We start from the raw sequence: 20,382 nt of genomic DNA on the forward strand, positions 1-20,382 counted from the left end.
CAAATTACCCAGAAAGGGAAGGAGTTCATGTTGAAAAGACTACATCACAATGCTTAGTTATACTGTGTGAACCCTCTAAAAATGAAATTGATATTTATCTGAGAAGGGATACTAGAATTTTTAAAGGTATTAAGTATACTTTCTCTGTAGAGAAAAACTTTTTAATATAAATCTGATGATAAATGTATAGTTTTAAATAACTTAAAATCAATTCTAGGCAATTTCTGTCAAGAACAAACACAAAGAGGAAAGATGGTTTATGAAGCCATTGCAATGAGTGGCAAATATAATTTGTTCTCATATTGATTACATGTTACAACTGGATCATCCACAACAGAGGTGTGCTGGGAAGTACCAGACATGCATGACTGTATGTTTTCCATGATCCTGAGGAACAGGACTTTTCTGTTATTATCCCCTCCTTCCCACACTATATCCACACATTGTTAGTGTTTTTCCTTGTACTTCATGTCCCTCAAATGGTACGCTGATACTCCAAGGTATTTTAATAGGCTAGATGGCTACTATTGGTTACTTGGGCACAGATACAGGCAGCTCTGCCCAATACTTGGCTAACTGCTGGGGCACTCAAAAGGATTGCTGAGACAGGTTACCAAATCAGTGGAGAGGAGAAGACAATGACTCAGGAGTAAAAACAGCATATCTTTTTTAATTTTTATTTATTTGTTTAGTTTTGTCCATCATGGGGCTTGAACTCGGGGCCTGGGCACTATCCCTGAACTCTTCAGCTCAAGGATAGTACTCTACCACTTGAGTGAGCCACAGTGCCACTTTCAGCATTTGTGAGTAGTTTATTGGAGATGAGTCTCATGGACGTTCCTGTCCCGGCTGGCTTTGCACTGCAATCCTCAGATCTCGGCCTCCTGAGTAGCTAGAATTACAGGAGTAAGCCACTGGCACCTGGGCTCTTTTTAATTTTTTAAACAAATAGTGAAGGACAGTATTCAAATAACCAGTTCAAGAGGAAGTGCTAGAATCCATCTAGACCAACCAGTAGTTTTCAAAGTAAGTACCCTGGACCACCAAGTGGGAACTTAAAAAAGCAGATTCTTAGCTCCCCCCTGAAAGCAACTTAAGCAGAAACTTGGGGGTGGGAGAGAGACCTAGCAGTCTTTGGTTTTGACAACCTTCCATGTGATTCTAATGTGAACTAAACTTTGGAAACCACTTAGACTTATTAGGAAGCATTTGGTTCCAAGTCCGTAGTGTGATTATTCTTGTGGTTAATTCATTTGTTTTCAAACTTGTCTACACACTGGAATCATCTGGTAAGCTTCCAAATTTCTAATGCCTCTGATCCATTACCTGAAAATGGCCTAATAATGTGGCCTGGGCTTTAGAATTATTAAAAAAAATCCTTAAGTGTTCCTGATAGGCAAACCAGTTAGAGAACTGTCTAAATCAAAGAGAGTACACAGACTGGTCAAATTCTGTTCAAGAAATTAAAAAAAATCCCAATGTATTGAAATATTGTCATAATGATACTTCTTTAGTTAAATAGGTTTAATATCTTATCTAAAGATTTATTCTTATAAAGTTTATTCTTATAAACTATATTGTCTTTTTATGGTGGAAATAAACATGTACATTTAGAATAAGCTAGCTGGTCTCAGTTTAAATAATTCCTGTTTTGTAGGCAACATTTATATTTCTATATATCTACATATCTATCTATCTATATATATATATATAAACTTTTTTATTTTCATTTTGTCAGTTCTGGGGCTTGAATTCAGGGCCTGAGCACTGTCTCTGAGCTGCTTTTGCTCAAGGTTAGTACTCTACCCCTTAAGCCACAGCTTCACTTCAGGCTTTTTCTGTTTATGTGGTACTGAGGAATGGAAACCAGGGCTTCATGCATGCTAGGCAAGCACTCTACCACTGAGCCACCTTTTCAGCATGTTGGCAACAAAAACTTAAAGCATCATAATCAGGAGCCATTCAAACATAGGCTTTCTTCTTGCTATCAAGTCAGATCAGGGCATTGACCTTGCCTACCTCAATGTCAGAGAACTTCATAGCATACTTACTTGCTGGCCTTGACATTCACAGTGAACATATGTGTATTGCTGTCTTCTATCTTCTTCATGGTTGACTCAGTGGTCAAAGGAAACCCGATGATAGCACAGTGGTCAAGCTTGTTTCTCCTTGGCTCACTTTCTAAGGATATTGTGCTGTCTCTGGAGCTGCAGCATCTTGGGCCACTAGTAGGTGGGAGATGTATGTATCTTCTTTTTGTGGCTGTGGATGCCTTTCAGCACTGGCTTCTTGGATTTTAAAGTCTTTGCCTTGGCTTTGGCCCTGGTAGAGGCAGGAGCTTCCTTCACTTTTGGCGCCATCTCGATGAAGGTAAACCATATTTTCTGAAATAAAAGAAGCAGTACATTTTGTTTGGAGGAAATCTGTACTTTGGGGATCAGTAAGACTTTGTGTCATTATGTATGTATCTGTGCCATTTTGCTGCCCAAAAATAGTATCTGGAATTCCTACAGAAGTGGGAACTAAATTTCTGCACTAAATTTCTGAGATGGTGTCTATGATGGTGATTTCCAGCTGTTCTGGTAAAGAAACCCCCAGCTGCTCCCTCTTCATCTTGACTCCCAGTTTTACTAGATTTTTGCTAGCAACCACACCTAATTGGCTCTGTGTCCATTGGCTCTGAGGAGATGATAAGATAATCACCTGCAGTGACCAAGTCTTGGAAATTTAGTTCATCTGGGACACATGTGGTAATAGCCACCAAGTGTCACATCTTCTCAAAGGCAATGTTGGGCTCACTTGACAGCTGTTTCTGCATCAGAATCCGTTAAATTCCATGAGGATGATGCCTGCCTTCTGCCAACTTTCCAACACTGCGACTGCTTGGCTGACCACCATGAACCTTTTGATGTTCACATTTCCTTGATCTGTACTGCTGTTGAGGTGGAGCAGGACCAGCCTTAAGCAATGGCTCCCATACAGCATTTCATACCATGGATTATTCATTGACTTAGTGGTAGAGTGCTTGCTTATCGTGCATGAAGCCCTGGTTTTGATTCCTCAGTACCATACAAACAGAAAAGGCCAGAATTGGAGCTGTGGCTCAGGTGGTAGAGTACCAGCCTTGAGCAAAAGAAGCTCAAGCCCTGAGTTCAAGTTCCAGGACTGGCCAGAAAAAAAATTCAGTGGCTGCAGGACAGGACATCAGTACACTATGAGGGCAGACACCACACTTGATTTCCAAGTGAGCAAAGCAGGAGGATCAGCGATCTGCCTGCTCCATCTTGGCATCCACTAGTAAAAACCACTCATTAACAGATCCCTGGTCATTTATGCCCACTGGTTGGCATGGGAGAAAATGGAGATTCTTGGGATACTATCGGTTGGGTGACTTACCAAGAATCAATGGTCTCATTTTCTTTGGTCCCTGAAGCAATGCAACAAAAGAGTACTGTCAACCACTGCTTTGCTTTCTTGCCTTTTCTACAATGGTCCCCTTTAGTACCAACTGTGTGCTGGTGAAGCAACTGGAAAACATGGCCTATTTCATCAACGTTAAAGTTATCATCCAGGCTGTAGTCAGTAGTCGGTTTAGAATTTCCCCAGCATGCTACTCATTAACCTTCTCTATCCCTAGACCATTCATTAACCTGTCACCATCCTCTCTACTGATTGCTTTCAAAGCAATTCTGTGGCCTTATCTAAACCTTTGCAACCAGCTCACATTTGCTTGAAAATTGTTATAGGCAAGCATGTTAGCCACGTTGAGCACCTTTTCTCAAATGACAGAACTAGTCGTGAGAATGTTTTTGGCATTGACTTATTGACATAACACAACTTCAGCCTTACCACTGTTGTCCTAGACCGGGCTCCTCATCTTTTTCCATTGTTTTTTTTTAGGCCTTTTTTTTCCAATGTCAATTTTTTTCTATGTCAAATTTGACATAGTCCTTGATAAGACTCAAGGTAGAGTTAATACCTTATTTTTTCCCACATTTCCTTTCCTCCTGCCTGAGTCTACTACTTCCATAACTCTCATTTTCTCCTTCTGAGAGAATTGCTGATACTTCTTTGCCATCTCTATGATATAACTAACAGGACTTGGTTTCTCCTGGCAACCTTTTGTCACAGTATGGAAAACTGAGAACACAAAGTGGAGCACCTATCAGGAAAAAAAAGATAATAAATACTCACTAAAATGCAAGTTCAGATTTTGGAGGCAATACTGAGTTTTGAACTCCAGGCCTCACATTTTTCTAGGAACATACTCTACCACTTAAGCCATACCCCCAGCCCTTCTTTGCTTTATTTTTCAGATAGGGTCTTATATTTTTAACAAGGGCTGGCTTCCAACTGAGATCCTATTCTTACCTATGCTTCCTTTATAGTTCAGATTACAGTCTAGTTACCATCATGCCATGCTGGTTTTGTAGAGATGGGGTCCTTACTAGGTTTTTGCCTAGGCTGGCTTTAAAGTGTAATCCTTATTATCTCAATGTCCCTAGATATGAGCCACTGTGCTTGTTTACATCCTTAAAAATCCTATTAGGAGCCAGCATTGGTAGCTCATACTTGTAATCCTTCCTACTCAGGAGGCTGAGATCTAAGGATTGCAGTTCAAAGCCAGCTCAGGCAAGAAAGTCATCCAGACCCCACATTCAAGCCCCAGGACTGGCATGTGCGTGCGTGTATGAGTGCATGCATGAGTGTGTGCATGTGTGCGCACATGCACACCCCAGTATGGGTCTTGAACTCAGGGCCTCATGCCCTTGCTCAATTTTTTTTGCTTACAGTGGGCACTCTTAACATTTGAGCCATACATCCACTTCCTACTTAAACTTTTTGACCGTTGGTAAAAATGGGAATAACATCTGTATTGCTTACTATAATAATAGTATTAGTAATAGTAATAGTTAAGGAGCTTCACAAATAGCAATACAGTTTGTAGAAATCCAAGTAGTTACAATCCAGCTTGTTTTAAGGACTGAGAAACAGGCTTGGAGAAGTGGCTGATTCAGGTTTTTGTCATTTAAATTTTTTGATTCAGAATAATGCTATATCTTCCATGCCACCAAAATGAGATCTTCAAAGCACTCTCATTATCTGGCCTGATAAGATTTTCACTCATGGGAAGCTATTTCTCATATCATTATTCAGTGGGCTTTTGTTTGTTTTTTACACCAGTACTAGGGCTTGGATTTGGGGCTTCACTCTCTGGCTTGTATTTTCTAACGGCTGGTGTTCTACCATTTGAGGCTTGCCTCCAGCTCCTTGGTTTTTTTTTGGCAATATTAGACTCAGGGACTCAAGATTTCTAGGCAAACACTACCATTTGAACCATAACCTCAATCCCCATACATTCATTTAAAGAATGTTTACAGGCGCTAAACAGTAAGGATAATGACAACTAAGTCACAATCTCTCCCCTTATGAGATATAAAATGTGATGGGAGGGGCTGGGAAGGTGTCTAAATGGTAGAGTGCTTGCCTGGCATGCATGAGGCCCTGGGTTCGATTCCCCAGCACCACATAAGCAAAAAGAAAAAAGCCGAAAGTGGCACTGTGGCTCAAATGGTAGAGCGCTAGCCTTGAGCTGAAGAGCTGAGGGACAGCGTCCAGGCCCAGAGCTCGGGCCCCACGACCGGACACCCCCCCAAAAAAAAATGTGATGGGAAAGTAAAGAGACAAGTAGGGTAATTACAGAGTGTGGTAAGTGCTATGAAGGAAAGAAGTTACTATGGTAAGAAATAAAAGGGAACTATCTGCTCAGCCTAGGGGCGCAAGCCTGTAATCTAGCTACTCAGGAGGCTCAAACAGGAGGTTCACAAGTTTAAGGCCTATCTGGGAAAGTCAGTGAAACAGACTTTGACTCAGATTTTTTAATGGGATGGAGACATAGCTCAGTGACCTAGCATTTGCTTGCTACGTGTGAGGCCCTGTGTTCAATCCCTAGTAGCGTAAAAGGGAAGGGAGAATCTGTGTAGCAAGGGTTATCAGGGGAGGCTCACTGTGAAGATGACACTGAAGTGATGTCTCCATAAAGAGCAAGAGAAAGTCAATGCCATAAAGTAAAAGCAAGAAAGAGGTGAAGGTATTGAGGAAGAGGAGGATTTGCAAAATTCCAGGTAGATAACAAATGTGGAAGCCAGACTATTAAAAGATGCTGTGGTAAGGAGCTGCTATTTCATTCTGAGTACAACAGAAATCCATGGCAGGTTTTAAGGGAGATTTGTTTTCTTTTTTTCTTTCTTTTTTTTTTTTTTTTTTGCTTTTGAGATGTGTTTCACCAGGCTGATCTTGAACTGGATCCTCCTGCTTCAACTCTTAAATTCTGGGATTATGGGTATTTATCACCATGCTTAATTTGTTTTGCATTTTAAAAAGAGTACTCTGGCCCAGTGCCAGATTGGTGGCTCTGCATGGTGGCTCATGCCTGTAATCTTAGCTACTCAGAAAGCTGCCAGCTTGGGCAGAGAAGTCCTTGAGACCCTTATCTCCAAACAACTACTCAGAAAAAGCTGTTGCTCAAGTGGTAGAATGCTAGCCTTGAGCAAAAGATGCTCAGAGACAGCACCCAGTCCAAGTTCAAGCTCCAGGACCAGTGTGTGTGACGCACGAGCGCACTCACACACAAAGTACTCTGATGAGAAATAGATTGAAGTAGCAAAGGGATGAGTAGGATATTTAGATACTATTGCTGATTTGGGTGAGAGATGATGGCAGAAGTATGCAGATTATATACTCCCTATGTGCTTGTTTCCCATGTTAAAATACAGAGGTCAGACTCAACCAGGAGGCTAAATTACAATCTCATATCTAGACATGACCTAGGACATACTGAATGAGAATCTCTGTAAGGACATATATTTTGTCAGTACTGAGGTTTGAACTCAGAGCCTCATGACTGGTAGGCAAGTACATCTGAACTGCCCTTTTTGCCTTTTTTTTTTTTTTTTGAAGGCTGACCTCAGACTTTATTTCCCAGTTATCTGGTATTATAGGTGTGAAATGCATTGTGCAGCCCTCCACAAAGAAATACATAGTTTTGAAAAGTGGTTCTGCTACATTGTATGTTTGCAAACCACAGAACCAGATGATTGCTACCCTCCCTTTCAAAATGAAGTACTGGAACCTCCATAGGTGCTTCAAATGCTTTTAGAGCTAGGAATAAAGTATGAGAAATATGTCATCTGTGAACCTAGATCTTTTAAGAATTTAAAACAAAAACCTCCCCTGCTAAGGCTGGTCAAACACAACAAGATCCAAGAGCAGAAATTGAGTAGTTTGCCTGCTTAGGCATTTTATCATGAGTCCTCAAAGGACAAAATATGCTGTGACTGCCCCTTCCTGAAGGCAAATTTTTATCACCACCATCACCCCATCTATCCACCTATTCATAACACACTGTGTCCAATGTCAATCTTACAGAGAGGTTGTGCAGGCTTATCACTGAGGAGCTTAGCAAGTAGGACAGGAAGACAAATGGTAGAGAGTATGTGAAATACTCTAACAGCAGATAGAAGGGATGACAGAAATATACAGAAATATACAAATGGGGATAATCATCTGGGATGAGGAATGGATGGGTAGAGCATTTCAAAGATGAAGCAATGTTTATGCTGGGCCCCAAATAAAAATATTGGAATTCATCAGATGTAAGGAAATACATATAAAAGTAATGAGGTACTATAGAAAATAAAATGACATGTTCAGGCAAAAAAAAGACACTTTGGAGAAGAAAGTGGGACAAAAATCACAAAGGCCTAGTTAAGATTCTATCTTGAGGTAGGTGCAATAAATCTTCTGAGGGTTTCTGCTTTAGAGGAAGATTGGGTTTCCACTTTAGACAAGAGTCCTTTGGTTTTATAGTAGAGAACCAATAGGCAAAGCCCAGTTCTTTAAAGGTGACACAAATCTGGAGATAAATGCAGACTAACAACAACAAAGCAGGGTAACCTACTAGGTGTTATACAGTTTATTAATTTGAGAGCAACAGGAAGCTACTGAAGGAGAAAGAGATGATGGCTGTGTAATAGGTGTCTGAGAAAAAGCAGTTTTGGAGTTAGGAGTGTATATGCAGAAAAAAAAGACTGAAAATGAGATGTCATGGAGGCTTGGATTCTGGTAGAATACAGGAAATGCTAGCTGGGTGGTAGTGCCTCACACCTGTAATCCTAGCTACTCAGAAGGCTGAGAATGGAGAATCAAGATTGAAAGCCAGCAAGGCAGGGAAGTCCAGGAGACTTTTATCTCCAAACCACCAGAAGTGCTCAAGTGGCAGAGCACCAACATACACACACACACACACACACACACACACACACACACACACACACACGCACACAGATGAACATTGTTCCATCGGTATTTTTTCTAAGTTTGCGGACAGGTTGGATATGAGGTGAAGGAGTTAAAGCATTTTTCTGGTTGAAGCACTGAACTCTGCAGTGGATGGTGATGCCATCTAAGATGGGCACCTCCTGAGAATTTACTCTGTAATAATTTATGAAGCACTTTACATGCGTAATTCTTCTTTGTGGCAGGCCTAAGATTCAACCCCTGTGAAGCTCAAAACAAAGCTAAGGCTTTGAATGTTATAGCTTGTTCTGAGAACCGTCAGTAGAGAGGAGAGAAGGGAAGAAAAGTGAAGAGCCAAGAAGGGCTCTGGATCAAACTAAGACGTTTGAAACACGTATATTGTTCATTCGTGCGGGGGCGCAGAGCTGACAGCTGACAGATGGCAGGCTTCGCAGGCGATCCACCTGAGCCCACATGCCCAGGCCCAAAGTTCGAGGTGTGTTCGAAGTCCCAGACTAACTTGATAAGCAGCATTAGTGCTGAAAGATGAAGCTGTGTAGAAAACAGACTGCAGAGAGACCGGAAGGAGGCGGAGAGGGTGGAGTTGGGGCCGGAGTTATGGTGGCTGGGAGGCTGGCGACACGGTGGGAGGAAAGAAGCACGCGGACTGGAGATAGGTTCGTAAGGAGGTCGTGTGGGGACGAGTGACAGCGGTGACCGTTCCGATCCAGTCCTCTCCACACTCAGGAGCTCAGTGCCGCTCCCTTCCCGGGGCGGTGGGAGGCGGCCCGAGGCGGCCGGCCGCGACCGGGAGCGGGCAGCGGGCCGCGGGCAGCGGGCCGCGGGCAGCGGGGCGGCCCTGGACGGGCTGCGCAGACAAGAGCGCGCCGGGACGCCGACGAGGCTCGGGGAGCTGGCGCGGGGCCCTTCATCCCGCCCTCGTTATCGGAACGCCACCACGGAACTGCCGGAGGACCGAGAGGCCAGGGGTCCCGCGGGCCCCGGCCGCAGCTCCCACCGCCTCCCGCAATCCCAGGACAAGGGTTGCAGGAGGCGGCGCCGCGGCACCCGCTCAGCGGAAAGCCGAGCTGCGCCTCGGGCGGGGCCGGGCTATTGCGCCTGCGCGGGGGGCCGCGCGCAGTCACGCGCCGCCGGCCGCTTCCGGCGCGCCGCGAGGGCCGCCGGGACGGGTCCTCCTGGCGTTCCGTGGTGTGCCGCCGCTGCCGCCCCTGCCGCCACCGGACCGCTGCCGCGCCGACGCCGGTGTCCTTGCTGGCTTCCTCGGGCTCCCCGGGGCCTGACCCCCGGGGCCCTCGGCAGGCGCCGGTCGAGAGGCTGAGGAGCGAGCCAGTGCTCCGGCAGTCTCCACGACCCTGCGTCGCGATTCCGCTGCGGGGACCGCGAGGGGTGGTCGCGACTCCGCGCCGAGTGTCGCCGGGCCGGGCCGGGGCTCCCCCAGCCCCCGGGATGCGTGCGCGAGCCCTCGCCTCCTCTTCCTCGTCGCCGCTGTCACGACCGGAGCCGCCTCTCGCCGGCAGCGGGGAGCGCGAGCGCGCCGGCCAGCCCCCTCGACGCGCCCCGGGGCCGGGGGCCTCCGGGAATGTGAGCCGCGCGACCCGCGCCCTCCTCCGGGTAAGTCCCGCCCGCCCGCCCGCCCGGGCCGGCCGCGCCGCCGCGGCTCCCAGCTCCGCGACCCGCTCCCCCAGCCGTGGAACCGGGCCAGCCCGCCTCCGGGGCCTCGCCTCGCAGTCCGTACCGTCGGCGCGTCCGAGCCCGGGCTTCCCCAAGGCCAGTGGCCCGCGGAGGAGCTGTCAACCTCCCCCCCCCCCTCCGGGGGTTCCGGGCGGGATCCGACGGGACAGTGGGGGTGTGCCTCGTATTTCACGTGCTGCTCCTCTTTGTTTTGCAGATGAGAAAATTAAGAGGGGTAAGTGGATGGCTGAAGGTTTTAGGATTTCGTGGTGGAGCTGCTTGTGTATGCAGCGGTGGAGCCTAAATCATTACACCGAGCATCGCTCTGCCCTTCAGAGCCCTGCTTTTTAACCTTCACAGTAGTCTGCCTTTCTTCGTATTGCTGCACTGAGGCCTAGGGTCTCAAAAAGATACTTGTGAAGCCAAATCTCAGGCTACTCTCCGCCTGCCTCCACCCCAACGTAGTTGTAATGACTTTGGTTTTAAATCTTACATGTCATTCTAAACTGGTGGTCTTCTTGAAGTTACTGCTTTCTCTATAGGCTTTCAAGGGCTAGGAAGTCAATTATTGACTTAACTCCAGCTTCCCTAACCCTTTGGCCTTTTGTTTACCCAGCCAAGTTGTGGACTGTTCTCTTCCTGGGTTGGCACAATGGCAGTTAGAATGCAGATTTTTTGTGTGTGTGTGTGAGGCTTTAGGGGAGGGGGAAATAAGAGAATTCAGAGATGACACAGCTATAAAGGACCTTAGGAATAATACATTCTTAACCTGGATAAAATCTTTAGAATTAGAGTTGAAATACTGTGTCAACATTTTCAAAGGGAGGGTTTTTAGCGTTCACCACATCATTAAAAGGATTGTTGCATCTCAGAACTTGGCCACTGAGTTTATACTCAGATTAGAAACAGCTGAAATTTAGGATGTGGAATACACACAGAAATCACATGGTGAGAATTTAGACTTGAATCCAGGTCTTCAGAGTTCACTTAAAATTCTGTTTCTCATTATCTTTGGCTACTTATCATTTGTAGAGTGAGTTGTAAATGAAATACAGCTGAGCTTTGTACGGTACCCATTAGTCCTGTGTTTATGATAAGAACTTTCTAGAATCCTCAATATCCTGACAGATTTTAAGAAGCAATCATATTTCTCTCATAAAATTCAAATGGATTCTGAGAACTTTTTTTCCTTCAAGGATTGAAGTTGGTAAGACTCCGCCTTAGTACTTCACTAGTAGTGATTCAGGTTTTTACCTAGACGTGAAAGTTGCTAGTGGATTTTCTGTATTTTAGGCCAGCCCCAGAGAGCTAGTGTTGGTATGACTGGTTAGTTTGGACTGTTGTCCAATGAAACAGTTTATTCCTGAAGTCACACTAGTTCTATTTCAAGTGTCTAGCAAGCACATGTATATAGTGGCTACTGCCTTGAGCAGCTTAGGACCTTTCTCTCCTTGTTTCTTTCTTATTCAGTAAATATTATTGAATAGTTTTAATGGAAAGGATTGCAAGTTGAGATAAGTAGCAATGTTGGCATTATGAGAAGGGAGTTGCATTTTTAAAATTAAAATCAAGTCTACATTTAAGCCTGGTAGTCTTGGGCAGGTTGTTAAATATCTCCCCCCAGATAGTTGTCTTTAATTTGTGTAGCACATGTAGAGTTTGTCTATTAAATCCTTTTGAGTCTTGTCTCAATGAGATGTGTGTGTATGTGTGTGTGAGAGAGAGAGAAAGAGAGAGGGAAGGGAGAGAGAGAGGCTGGGGGGGGGAGAAGACTAACAGTTAAAAGATCTACCCTCAAGTCACACAAGCTAGCAAGAGTGTAAAGAAATCTTTTTTTCCCCTGCTCCTGGGGCTTGAACTCAGGGGCCTGGGCACTGCCCTTGAGTCTCTCTGTGCTCAAGGCAAGTGCTCTACCACTTGAGCTACAGCTCCACTTCTGGCTTTTTCTGATTATGTGGTACAGAGGAATTGAACCCCGGGCTTCATGCATGCTAGGCAAGTTACTCTACCACTAAGCCACATTCCTAGCCCCAAGAAATCTCTTGTATTGGTTCTTACTGAATGTTTGAATGGATGACTATGGTGGTAAAACATAAGGGAGGGGCCAGAACTTTTAACTACTACCTGGTATTCTTATTACCTGTTTAATATGGGTTCTTGTTATGTGAGACTGATAATCTCTGAGGTGATGGATTATTGTATCCCATGAGTGAATGTAAATGAAAAGGCTGTCTGAGCCAGTGGTCCCCAATTTGCCTAATCAGAAGAATCACCTGAGGCATTTATTAAGCATTCAGATTTTCATTTTCAGTGGGTGTTTTTAACATCATTTGAGGGCCTTATAAAATGATCAGTCCAAGCAGGCAGCTGAAAGCAGCCATCAAGAAACATCCAAGGTGATTAACACAGTGTCTGTCTTATCATGTATCAAATGACTTTGTGGGCCTTCTGTGGGCCAGACATTTCCTGCTTCTCCTAGAGATTGATTCAGAGGACTGAGTAGAGCCTTGGAATTTGGATGTTTATCAAGTCCCTGTGTGCTTCTTAGGATCTTGAATTTAGGAAATAGCTAAGCCTTAAAGTCCAACAGAGGTAAGGGATTATTTGATTTGGAAGCTGTTGACCCTTGTAGGATGGATTCTTAAAATACTATGTTTGATTTTCCTCTAGCCATGGATGCATCATATGATGGTACTGAGGTAACTGTCCTGATGGAGGAAATTGAGGAAGCCTACTGTTATACTTCCCCTGGACCACCCAAGAAGAAGAAAAAATACAAAATACATGGAGAAAAGGCCAAGAAACCCAGGTTAGCCAATTTTTTTGGTGGTTGCTGGTATAGCTACTTAAAGAGCTATGTTGGAGAAGACTTCTGAGAGTCATTGAGAAAGAGTTCAATTGTCTTAAGTCTGAATGGGCATTGGGGTGGAGGAGAGGGAGATGGGCAATGGAAAGTGGTGGGATTTATGCCAGCATGTGTCATTCTTGTTACAGTTTCATTATATTTCCTGGCTGTCAGAAGAAATTGCACCATTCAGAGTAGAATCTATACACAAAATACATTCTTTTTAGTATTGTTTAGATATTTAAGATGACATTAATAAAATTACAAAGTTGTAAATATTGCCATTGCTATCTATAGAAAATGCCTAGATTGCAATTTTAATCTCCCTCTTAACTATGAACATTACAGGCGTCTGGGTAACTTTGATCATTCTACTGCTTTTCTCTCAGCCTGGAGGAGGTGCTTTTTACTTATTAAATGACCGAAGACTATATAAAGGAGCAAAAAAATGTAACTGGTAGCCAGCTTGGGTAATCATTTCCCTTAGTAACCTTGTCCTGGGAGAGGAATAATAGCATGCTTATATCTTTCTTTGGCTCTATTGGCTTTTAAGGCAATATATTCCTAGATATATATCCAATCTATATCCTAGTGGTCTAGATGAACCTTTGCTTCTAAGTGTTTAAAAGGAGCACAGCTGTCTTTACCAAACACCATCTAGGCTATCACAAATAATCTTTGCTTGACCTCTAGTCCCTATTTAGGTAAATGCATTGAATCAAGAAGTTGGATTTTATATAAACTTGTTGATTGCCCAGCCCCTAACATTATAGTATGTGCTGGTTGAGTAAGGGAAGAAATTTATTGCTTCCTCAGATCTGCTTATCTTCTCTACTACTATGACATCTACTTGAAAGTGCAGCAAGAGCTTCCCCACCTCCCACAGTCTGAGATCAATAAAAAGATTAGTGAGAGTTGGAGGCTTCTCAGCGTGGCCGAGAGGAGTTACTACTTGGAGAAAGCCAAATTAGAAAAAGAAGGTTTGGATCCTGTAAGTAATTATACCCCCTGTTCTTTTCTTGGGAAGATTTTTATCATTTTACTTTACTTGAGCCTGCCATTATCTGCTTCCATTTGATGATTTTTATGAACTCTGTTGTTCTCTTTGATTGCAACAGTATATAGAGCTGGCATTTTGTGAGTTCTGTGCAGTGAATCTTACTTTACTTTTTGGACTAAATTTTAGTATAATGGAGCTCCTAATTCTCATGGCTAGTTAGTAGCATTTCCTTTTAATATAATAACTTCTGTAAACATTTCCCTTATACTGTGTTTTCATATTATAAAATTCAGTGTAACTTTGTGTTACACTGACTGGTATCCTTATAATGTAATCAGGAATTAGGCTTACAGTTAAGATATAGCAGTTTTATGTAATGTCAGAGTCTTTCTTAATGCTGTTGGTTGTAAATCATGCTAGAAGCAAAAAAAAAAAAAGAGGCAAGATTAAAGTTAGAGATGATGGCAGAGTCTGAGGCTGAGCTCTTAAATGTGCATTTTAAAAATTAATAAGGAAGTAGTTAGATTTATGTCTGCCATTTTATTAGTTCTAGTTCCCATGACAAAATACAGTGATGGTAAACTGGTGATTATTGTTCATTCGTCTTTTGTTTTGTTTTTGTGGCAATACTAGGGCTAGAACTCAGGGCCTCAAGTTCTTGCATGGCTTTTTCTTTCAAACTGAAATTCTTGTTACTGCAAGCTGAATTCTTTTAACTTGAACTCCTCTTTTCAATTTAAATAATTGTCTCAAAATTGTTTTTGATAATGTAGAGAAAAGTTGTTACTTTTGGAAAGTAACAAACACATTATAGCAGAATGTGCTTTATTTTCCCTTGTTGGAGTCCATTTGTAACTGCTATTTAGATTACATTATCCTCATTAGCTTGACATTCCACTGCCTTAAAAGAGCTTTGTGTAACCTTCACTCTTGAAGTTGCACCTCTCTATTCCCTCCTCTAGATGATTTATTTAAAATGAGTTTGAGAATCTCTGTAGAAGAAGTAAAGTCTTAAGAAAATACACCTATTCTCTTTGGTTTCTGCATTATAAAATCAACACTATTAGGAATTGGGAGTGTAACTCAATGGCAGAGAACACTTGAGGTTTTCAACCCCTAGAGCCTATCAGCAGCCATTTTGTCAGAGATAAAATGCTGTCTAATCCTATAATTATTTGGATTTTAAAACTAGATACTAATGTAAGTCCTTAATAAGATTTAAAACTTTGGAATTAACCATGTGCAATGATTCTTCCTTTCTCCTATCCTTATTTATATTTACCCATCTCTACTACTACAGCCAAATGATGACTAAAGTCATTTAGAAGATAACTCTTCTAAATGAGTGAGCTTAATAGAAGTATCATTTAACTTTTTTTTTCAAATATTTCTTTATTGAGATTACATAAATTTCACAGTACTGTGGCATACTTAGCTATAAGTCACAGACACCTTATCTTCATCATTATCTTAGTCTTGGTTTCCTCATATGTAAAAACACTTAAAACTATTCATAATTTTTAAAATAGATGATAGAAATCTCTCATCTGAGTTCTTAATACATTGGCTTGGTCCATAAATGTTGTTAAGTAGATTAAATTAATAATAAGAAAAGTTAGCATTTATTGAACACCTGGAAAGTTCCAATGTCTGAGTGAAGCTTAATGTGCTATATTTGTCCTTCCCCAGATTTCTTGGAGAGTGAAGGTGTATGTCTTGGGAGCCTGTTGGCACCACTGGGGCAAGCTATTCCTTGGTGGCTCTTCAGATCTCCTGCCAAATATGGGGCCTATGGTTCTGTGTTACTCCTTCCAGTCTGCAAAACTAGTGTTATCCTGACTGTCCACGTTTTTCTGTTCTTGGGTTAAGTCCAGACCTTCCTTTGTATGTGCCACCATTTAGTCTTGTTCCTCTATTCTATCTGCTTCAAAGGGTGGTCTAAGAATGCAGTTCTCCATTGCATATTTCATCTAAGTGCTTAGTTTCTTTTATCTCTAAGTGTTACCTTTGTGCCCTAAGTAGTCTCATTGACTTCTTACTTTTGATTTCACTAACTTTTTATAATTGACTTGAGTGCTCTTTTTAAAAGATCCTTAATCTTTTGGGGGATGACTTCCCATTTAAGTTGAAATTTTTCAAACAAAAATGCTTTTTCTTGGTGCTAATTAGTTGTACAGGGCTGAATTTCTAGTAGTTTGTCTTGATCTTTGGAATACCTGATGTGAAATCTAGATCTTCACAATTTACTAATTTTGTGGTTAGGAAATTTAACTCATACCTGTTAGCTTTAATTTTCTTATGTGTTAAATGGGAATAGTATTAAATGGGAATAATAGTAATAGTGTTGTTTTTTAAGACAAACTTAGATCATGAGTTTAAAAGCATTTTCTAAACGTGTAAGGTACTATATCAGTGCTAATACCCATTTATCCTCCTTAATATATTCAGAACCTTATCTGATAGCCCTTTGGTAAATACTCTGGATCAGAGTCTTCTCAGTTTTATGATCTGTTTGTCCCCTTCTTTTTTTTTTTTTTTTTTGTCGGTCGTGGGGCTTGAACTCTGGGCTTGGGCACTATTGCTCAGCTCTTCAGCTCAAGGTGAGCACTTTACCAGTTTTCTAGTGGTTTATTGGAGATAAGAGTCTCACAGACTTTCCTGCCTGGACTCGCTTTGAACCGTGATCCTCAGATCTCAGCCTCCTGAGTAGTTAGGATTACAGGAGTGTGCCACCAGTGCCCGGCTTGTCCCCTTCTTTTTAATTTTGTTCTAGTTTTGTTTTTGTTTTGTGCTAGTCCTGGGGTTTGAACTCAGAGCCTGAGCTCTGTCCCTGAACTTTTTTCTTCAAGGCTAGCACTCTGCTATTTGAGCCACAGTTGCTTTTTGATGTTTAATTGGAGATGAGTCTCATGGACTTTCCTGCATGGTCTGGCTTTGAACCATGATCCTCAGATCTCAGCCTCCTAAGCAGGAGTTATCAGCACCCAGCTTGTTTCTGTTTCTGAAATAGAGTCTTGTTATGTAGCCCAGGCTAACATTCCCTTTAGTTCCTATCCACATATTGGGATCACAGACATGTACTACCATTCTTGACTCATCATTCTTGTCAGTCTTCAAGAAACAGATGAATTCAGAATCCTGACTTACTGCCTTCAACTCCCAACTTGCTTTTGGGATTTTTAATGAACATTATCTGGTGCTTAAATTGTACTTTGGAATCCTACAATACCAAAGGTTGAAGGGAACTCATGCATTTCTAGAGTCTTCTTCCTTTATAGATGTGACAGTTGAGGCCACAAGAGGTGAATGCATTTGCTCAAGACTATACCAGGCCTGGTGTTCCAGAACATAGTTTTGATGCCAAGATCAGTGTTCTGTTCATAGTTCAATCCATGTTATCTGTTTCCTGTGTGATTGAACAAGTAAGATACATTCATTTAAACGAAAATAATGTTGATGGAGGCTGACCCTGTCTGTTAGCTCAAGAAAGTGTAGCCTGAAATTGGATGCTGTTGGCTCACACCTGTAATCCTAGCTACTCAGGAGGTTGAGATCTGAGAGGATTGGAATCTGAAGCCAGTCTGGGCAGTAAACAGTTAACCACTAAAAAGTCTGAACTAGAGTTGTGGTTTGAGTAATAGCTTTCTAGCCTTGACTAAAAAAAGCTAAGGGACAGCACTCAGGCTCTGAGTTGAAGCCTCAGTACCAACACCAAAAAAAAAAAAAAAAGTGCAATCTTTTTGGTTATTTTGCAAGGGAAAAAAATGAGCTGATTAGTGTGTATCTGTCTGACCATAGTCCATTTGCTTCTCTCTTCTGGCTTCGTCATCCTCAGAACTCTAAGCTCTCTGCACTGACTGCTGTGGTTCCAGACATTCCTGGTTTCCGCAAGATCCTACCCCGCTCGGATTATATCATCATCCCCAAGAGCAGCCTACAGGAGGACCGGAGCTGCCCTCAGATAGAGCTATGTATGGCTCAGAACCAGATACCCCCTAAAGGACTTCCTCTTCCGTCCAACACTGTCCCAGAGACAGTTTCCAGCCATGCAAGCATGGCAGAGCAGTGCTTGGCTGTGGAGGCATTGGCTGAGGAGGTGGGAGCCCTTGCTCAGCCAGGTGGTGTACAGGAGATTGCCACCTCAGAGATCCTCAGCCAGGATATGCTTCTGGAGGAGGCTTCCTTGGAGGTAGGGGAGAGCCACCAGCCTTACCAGACAAGCTTGGTAATTGAAGAGACCCTATTGAATGGCTCACCAGACTTTACCCCTGGAAGCCTGGCTATGCCCCACCCCCAAATTGGGGAGAGCGTGTCAGTGGTAACAGTTGTGAGGGTAAGTGGCTTTGGTACTAATGTCTTTTGCTTTACCTGGAGTTACTAACAAGGCAGCCAGCAGCACCATGTAGTAATTTTGGAGCCGTGGTCATTTAAAGTGCTGGTATAGCACTTGTACTGGCAGTAATTTATCAAGTGCTTCTGACTCTGGGACTTGCTAAAGTTCTCGTCAGTTTCTTTGCTCTGCTCAGCCTACCTTTCTATCACAGATGGTACATGAGGTACATAAGTGGAAACAGTATTTAGGTTATCTATAAGGCAAACCCAGGACTTGTCAGGCTATTAACACCATTGTGTTCAAGTCAGTTTCAACAAACAGTGCTTGAATTGTGTATGAAAAACATTCAAAGGAATTCCTGGGCATAGAAAGACAATCAAACTCAGGTTGATAACAGTAACTGAGAAAGAAAAGGGAAATCTGTCATGCTTAGATAAAGGGAAAGCAGCACATGGGTTTTACACACACACAGACACACACACACACAGACACACACAGACACACACACGTGCAACTTTTACCCTGATGGAATAGTTGCCTCAGAAATGAGTATCAAGGCCAGAGCTCTAACACTTTGAGCCACAGTGCCTCTTCCAGTTTTCTGATGGTTAATTGTAGATAAGAGTCTCACAGATTTTCCTGTCCAGGCTGGTTTTGAACCATGATCCTCCAATCTCAGCCTCTTGAGTAGCTAGGATTACAAGTGTGAGCTACTAGCCTAGATGAGAGTCTTTTGGCTCAGCCTTAAGTGACACAACATGCTCTGGGTTGGTAAAGAAAGAAGGTACCCCTACAAAGAAGTCCTTCCCAGGTCTAGTCTTTTATTATTGTTTTGATGCTTTTTATGAAAAAGGAGTATAATTGCGATGAGTTAGGTACTTTAAGAACATCTGCCAAGGTCAGAAGAATTCAATTCTTTTTATGTGATCTTGGACATCTCAAGTCTCCCAGAATTCTAGGGGTTTTTTAAGCTATAAATTGAGGGTAGCACATTTTCTCCTGTAGTTTTATCTTTCTTTAGTCTGTTTTGAGATAACCAGACTTCTTTCTTTTGATAAGCAGTTTGGATAAGCATATTGTCTATGATATTGGACTAGACTGACTGTTCCAAGTGTGTGGGTGGCCTTGGTGTTCTGCACTGTTTCAGTGACACTGTCTTTTTCATTTCCCACAGGATTCCAGTGAAGGTAGCTCCTCTGCACCAGCTGCTCAGTTCATCATGGTGCCTCTACCTGCCTACTCAGTAGTGGAGAATCCCACCTCTATCAAACTGGTTAGTACATGGGGAATAGAAGACTGAAGCTAGCAAAGACCTTAGTTATTTCATGTATGTTTACAAATTGTGCTTGTATAGTGGAGCTCCCACTAAGCCACAAATCTCCCTCAAGTCATATAAAACTTCTCTTAAAGTTGGTTTCCCTGAAATAGTTCCATGAATTTTATTAAATTCTCGGGAGCATATATGAGTTTGAAAAATTAAAGAGCCTCTGATCCAATTAGATACTGTGATTGTACAGACTAGAAAATAGATCCAAAGAAGAGAAAGTACTTCAAGGTCTCTTGAGCTGTAAACCAGAACCGGGATTTTGGTTTCTTTAATCTCGGTGTGGATGTTTTTTTTTATCATAGGCTACAGCATCTGAGCTGAGATTTACCTCTAAATGTCTTTTTGGTTAGTTATAAATGGTATGTAAAGTACTTCTCAGTATTTGCTCCTGACTAGTATTTTGTAATACAGGTGTGTGTGTGTGTGTGTGTGTGTGTGTGTGTGTGTGTGTGTGTGTGTGTGTGTGTGTGTGTGTGTGTGTGTGTGTGTGTGTGTTGGAGTTTGAAGTTTCTAACACTTTGTGTGTGTGTGTGTGTGTGTGTGTTGGAGTTTGAAGTTTCTAACACTTTGTGTGTGTGTGTGTGTGTGTGTGTATGTGTGTGTGTGTGTTATATTAGAGTTTGAAGTTTCTAACACTTGAGTCCTGTCCCTAGCCCTGTTTGTTTTCATTGAAACATTTTTGCCCGTGTGTGTGTGTGTGTGTGTGTGTGTGTGTGTGTTATATTGGAGTTTGAAGTTTCTAACACTTGAGTCCTGTCCCTAGCCCTGTTTGTTTTCATTGAAACATTTTTGCCCGTGTGTGTGTGTGTGTGTGTGTGTGTGTGTGTGTGTGTGTGTGTGTGTGTGTGTGTGTGTGTGTGTGTGTGTGTGTGTGTGTGTGTGTGTGT

At 42.6% G+C, this 20,382-nt stretch overlaps 1 protein-coding gene across 5 annotated transcripts in view; it reads left to right on the forward strand.

The window, feature by feature from the left end:
- Positions 1-9,772: 9,772 nt before the first annotated feature.
- The window catches only part of Hmgxb3 (HMG-box containing 3), a 57,992-nt gene continuing 47,382 nt past the window's right edge, over positions 9,773-20,382 (forward strand). For 3 of the 5 annotated variants that reach the window (XM_070036388.1, XM_070036386.1, XM_070036387.1), the window contains exons 1-5: positions 9,847-9,930; positions 12,661-12,799; positions 13,652-13,826; positions 17,671-18,168; positions 19,343-19,441. In XM_070036388.1, coding sequence (XP_069892489.1) covers positions 12,663-12,799; positions 13,652-13,826; positions 17,671-18,168; positions 19,343-19,441 — 909 coding nt within the window. In that variant the 5' untranslated portion in view covers positions 9,847-9,930; positions 12,661-12,662. Of the gene's footprint in view, positions 9,931-10,207; positions 10,226-12,660; positions 12,800-13,651; positions 13,827-17,670; positions 18,169-19,342; positions 19,442-20,382 lie in introns of those variants that run through there. The other 2 variants (XM_070036385.1, XM_070036384.1) reach the window with 2 other exon arrangements.

This window comes from Dipodomys merriami, unplaced genomic scaffold (genome assembly GCF_024711535.1).
Source record: "Dipodomys merriami isolate MVZ:Mamm:240054 unplaced genomic scaffold, mDipMer1.0.p SCAF_27, whole genome shotgun sequence".
NCBI lineage: Eukaryota > Metazoa > Chordata > Mammalia > Rodentia > Heteromyidae > Dipodomys > Dipodomys merriami.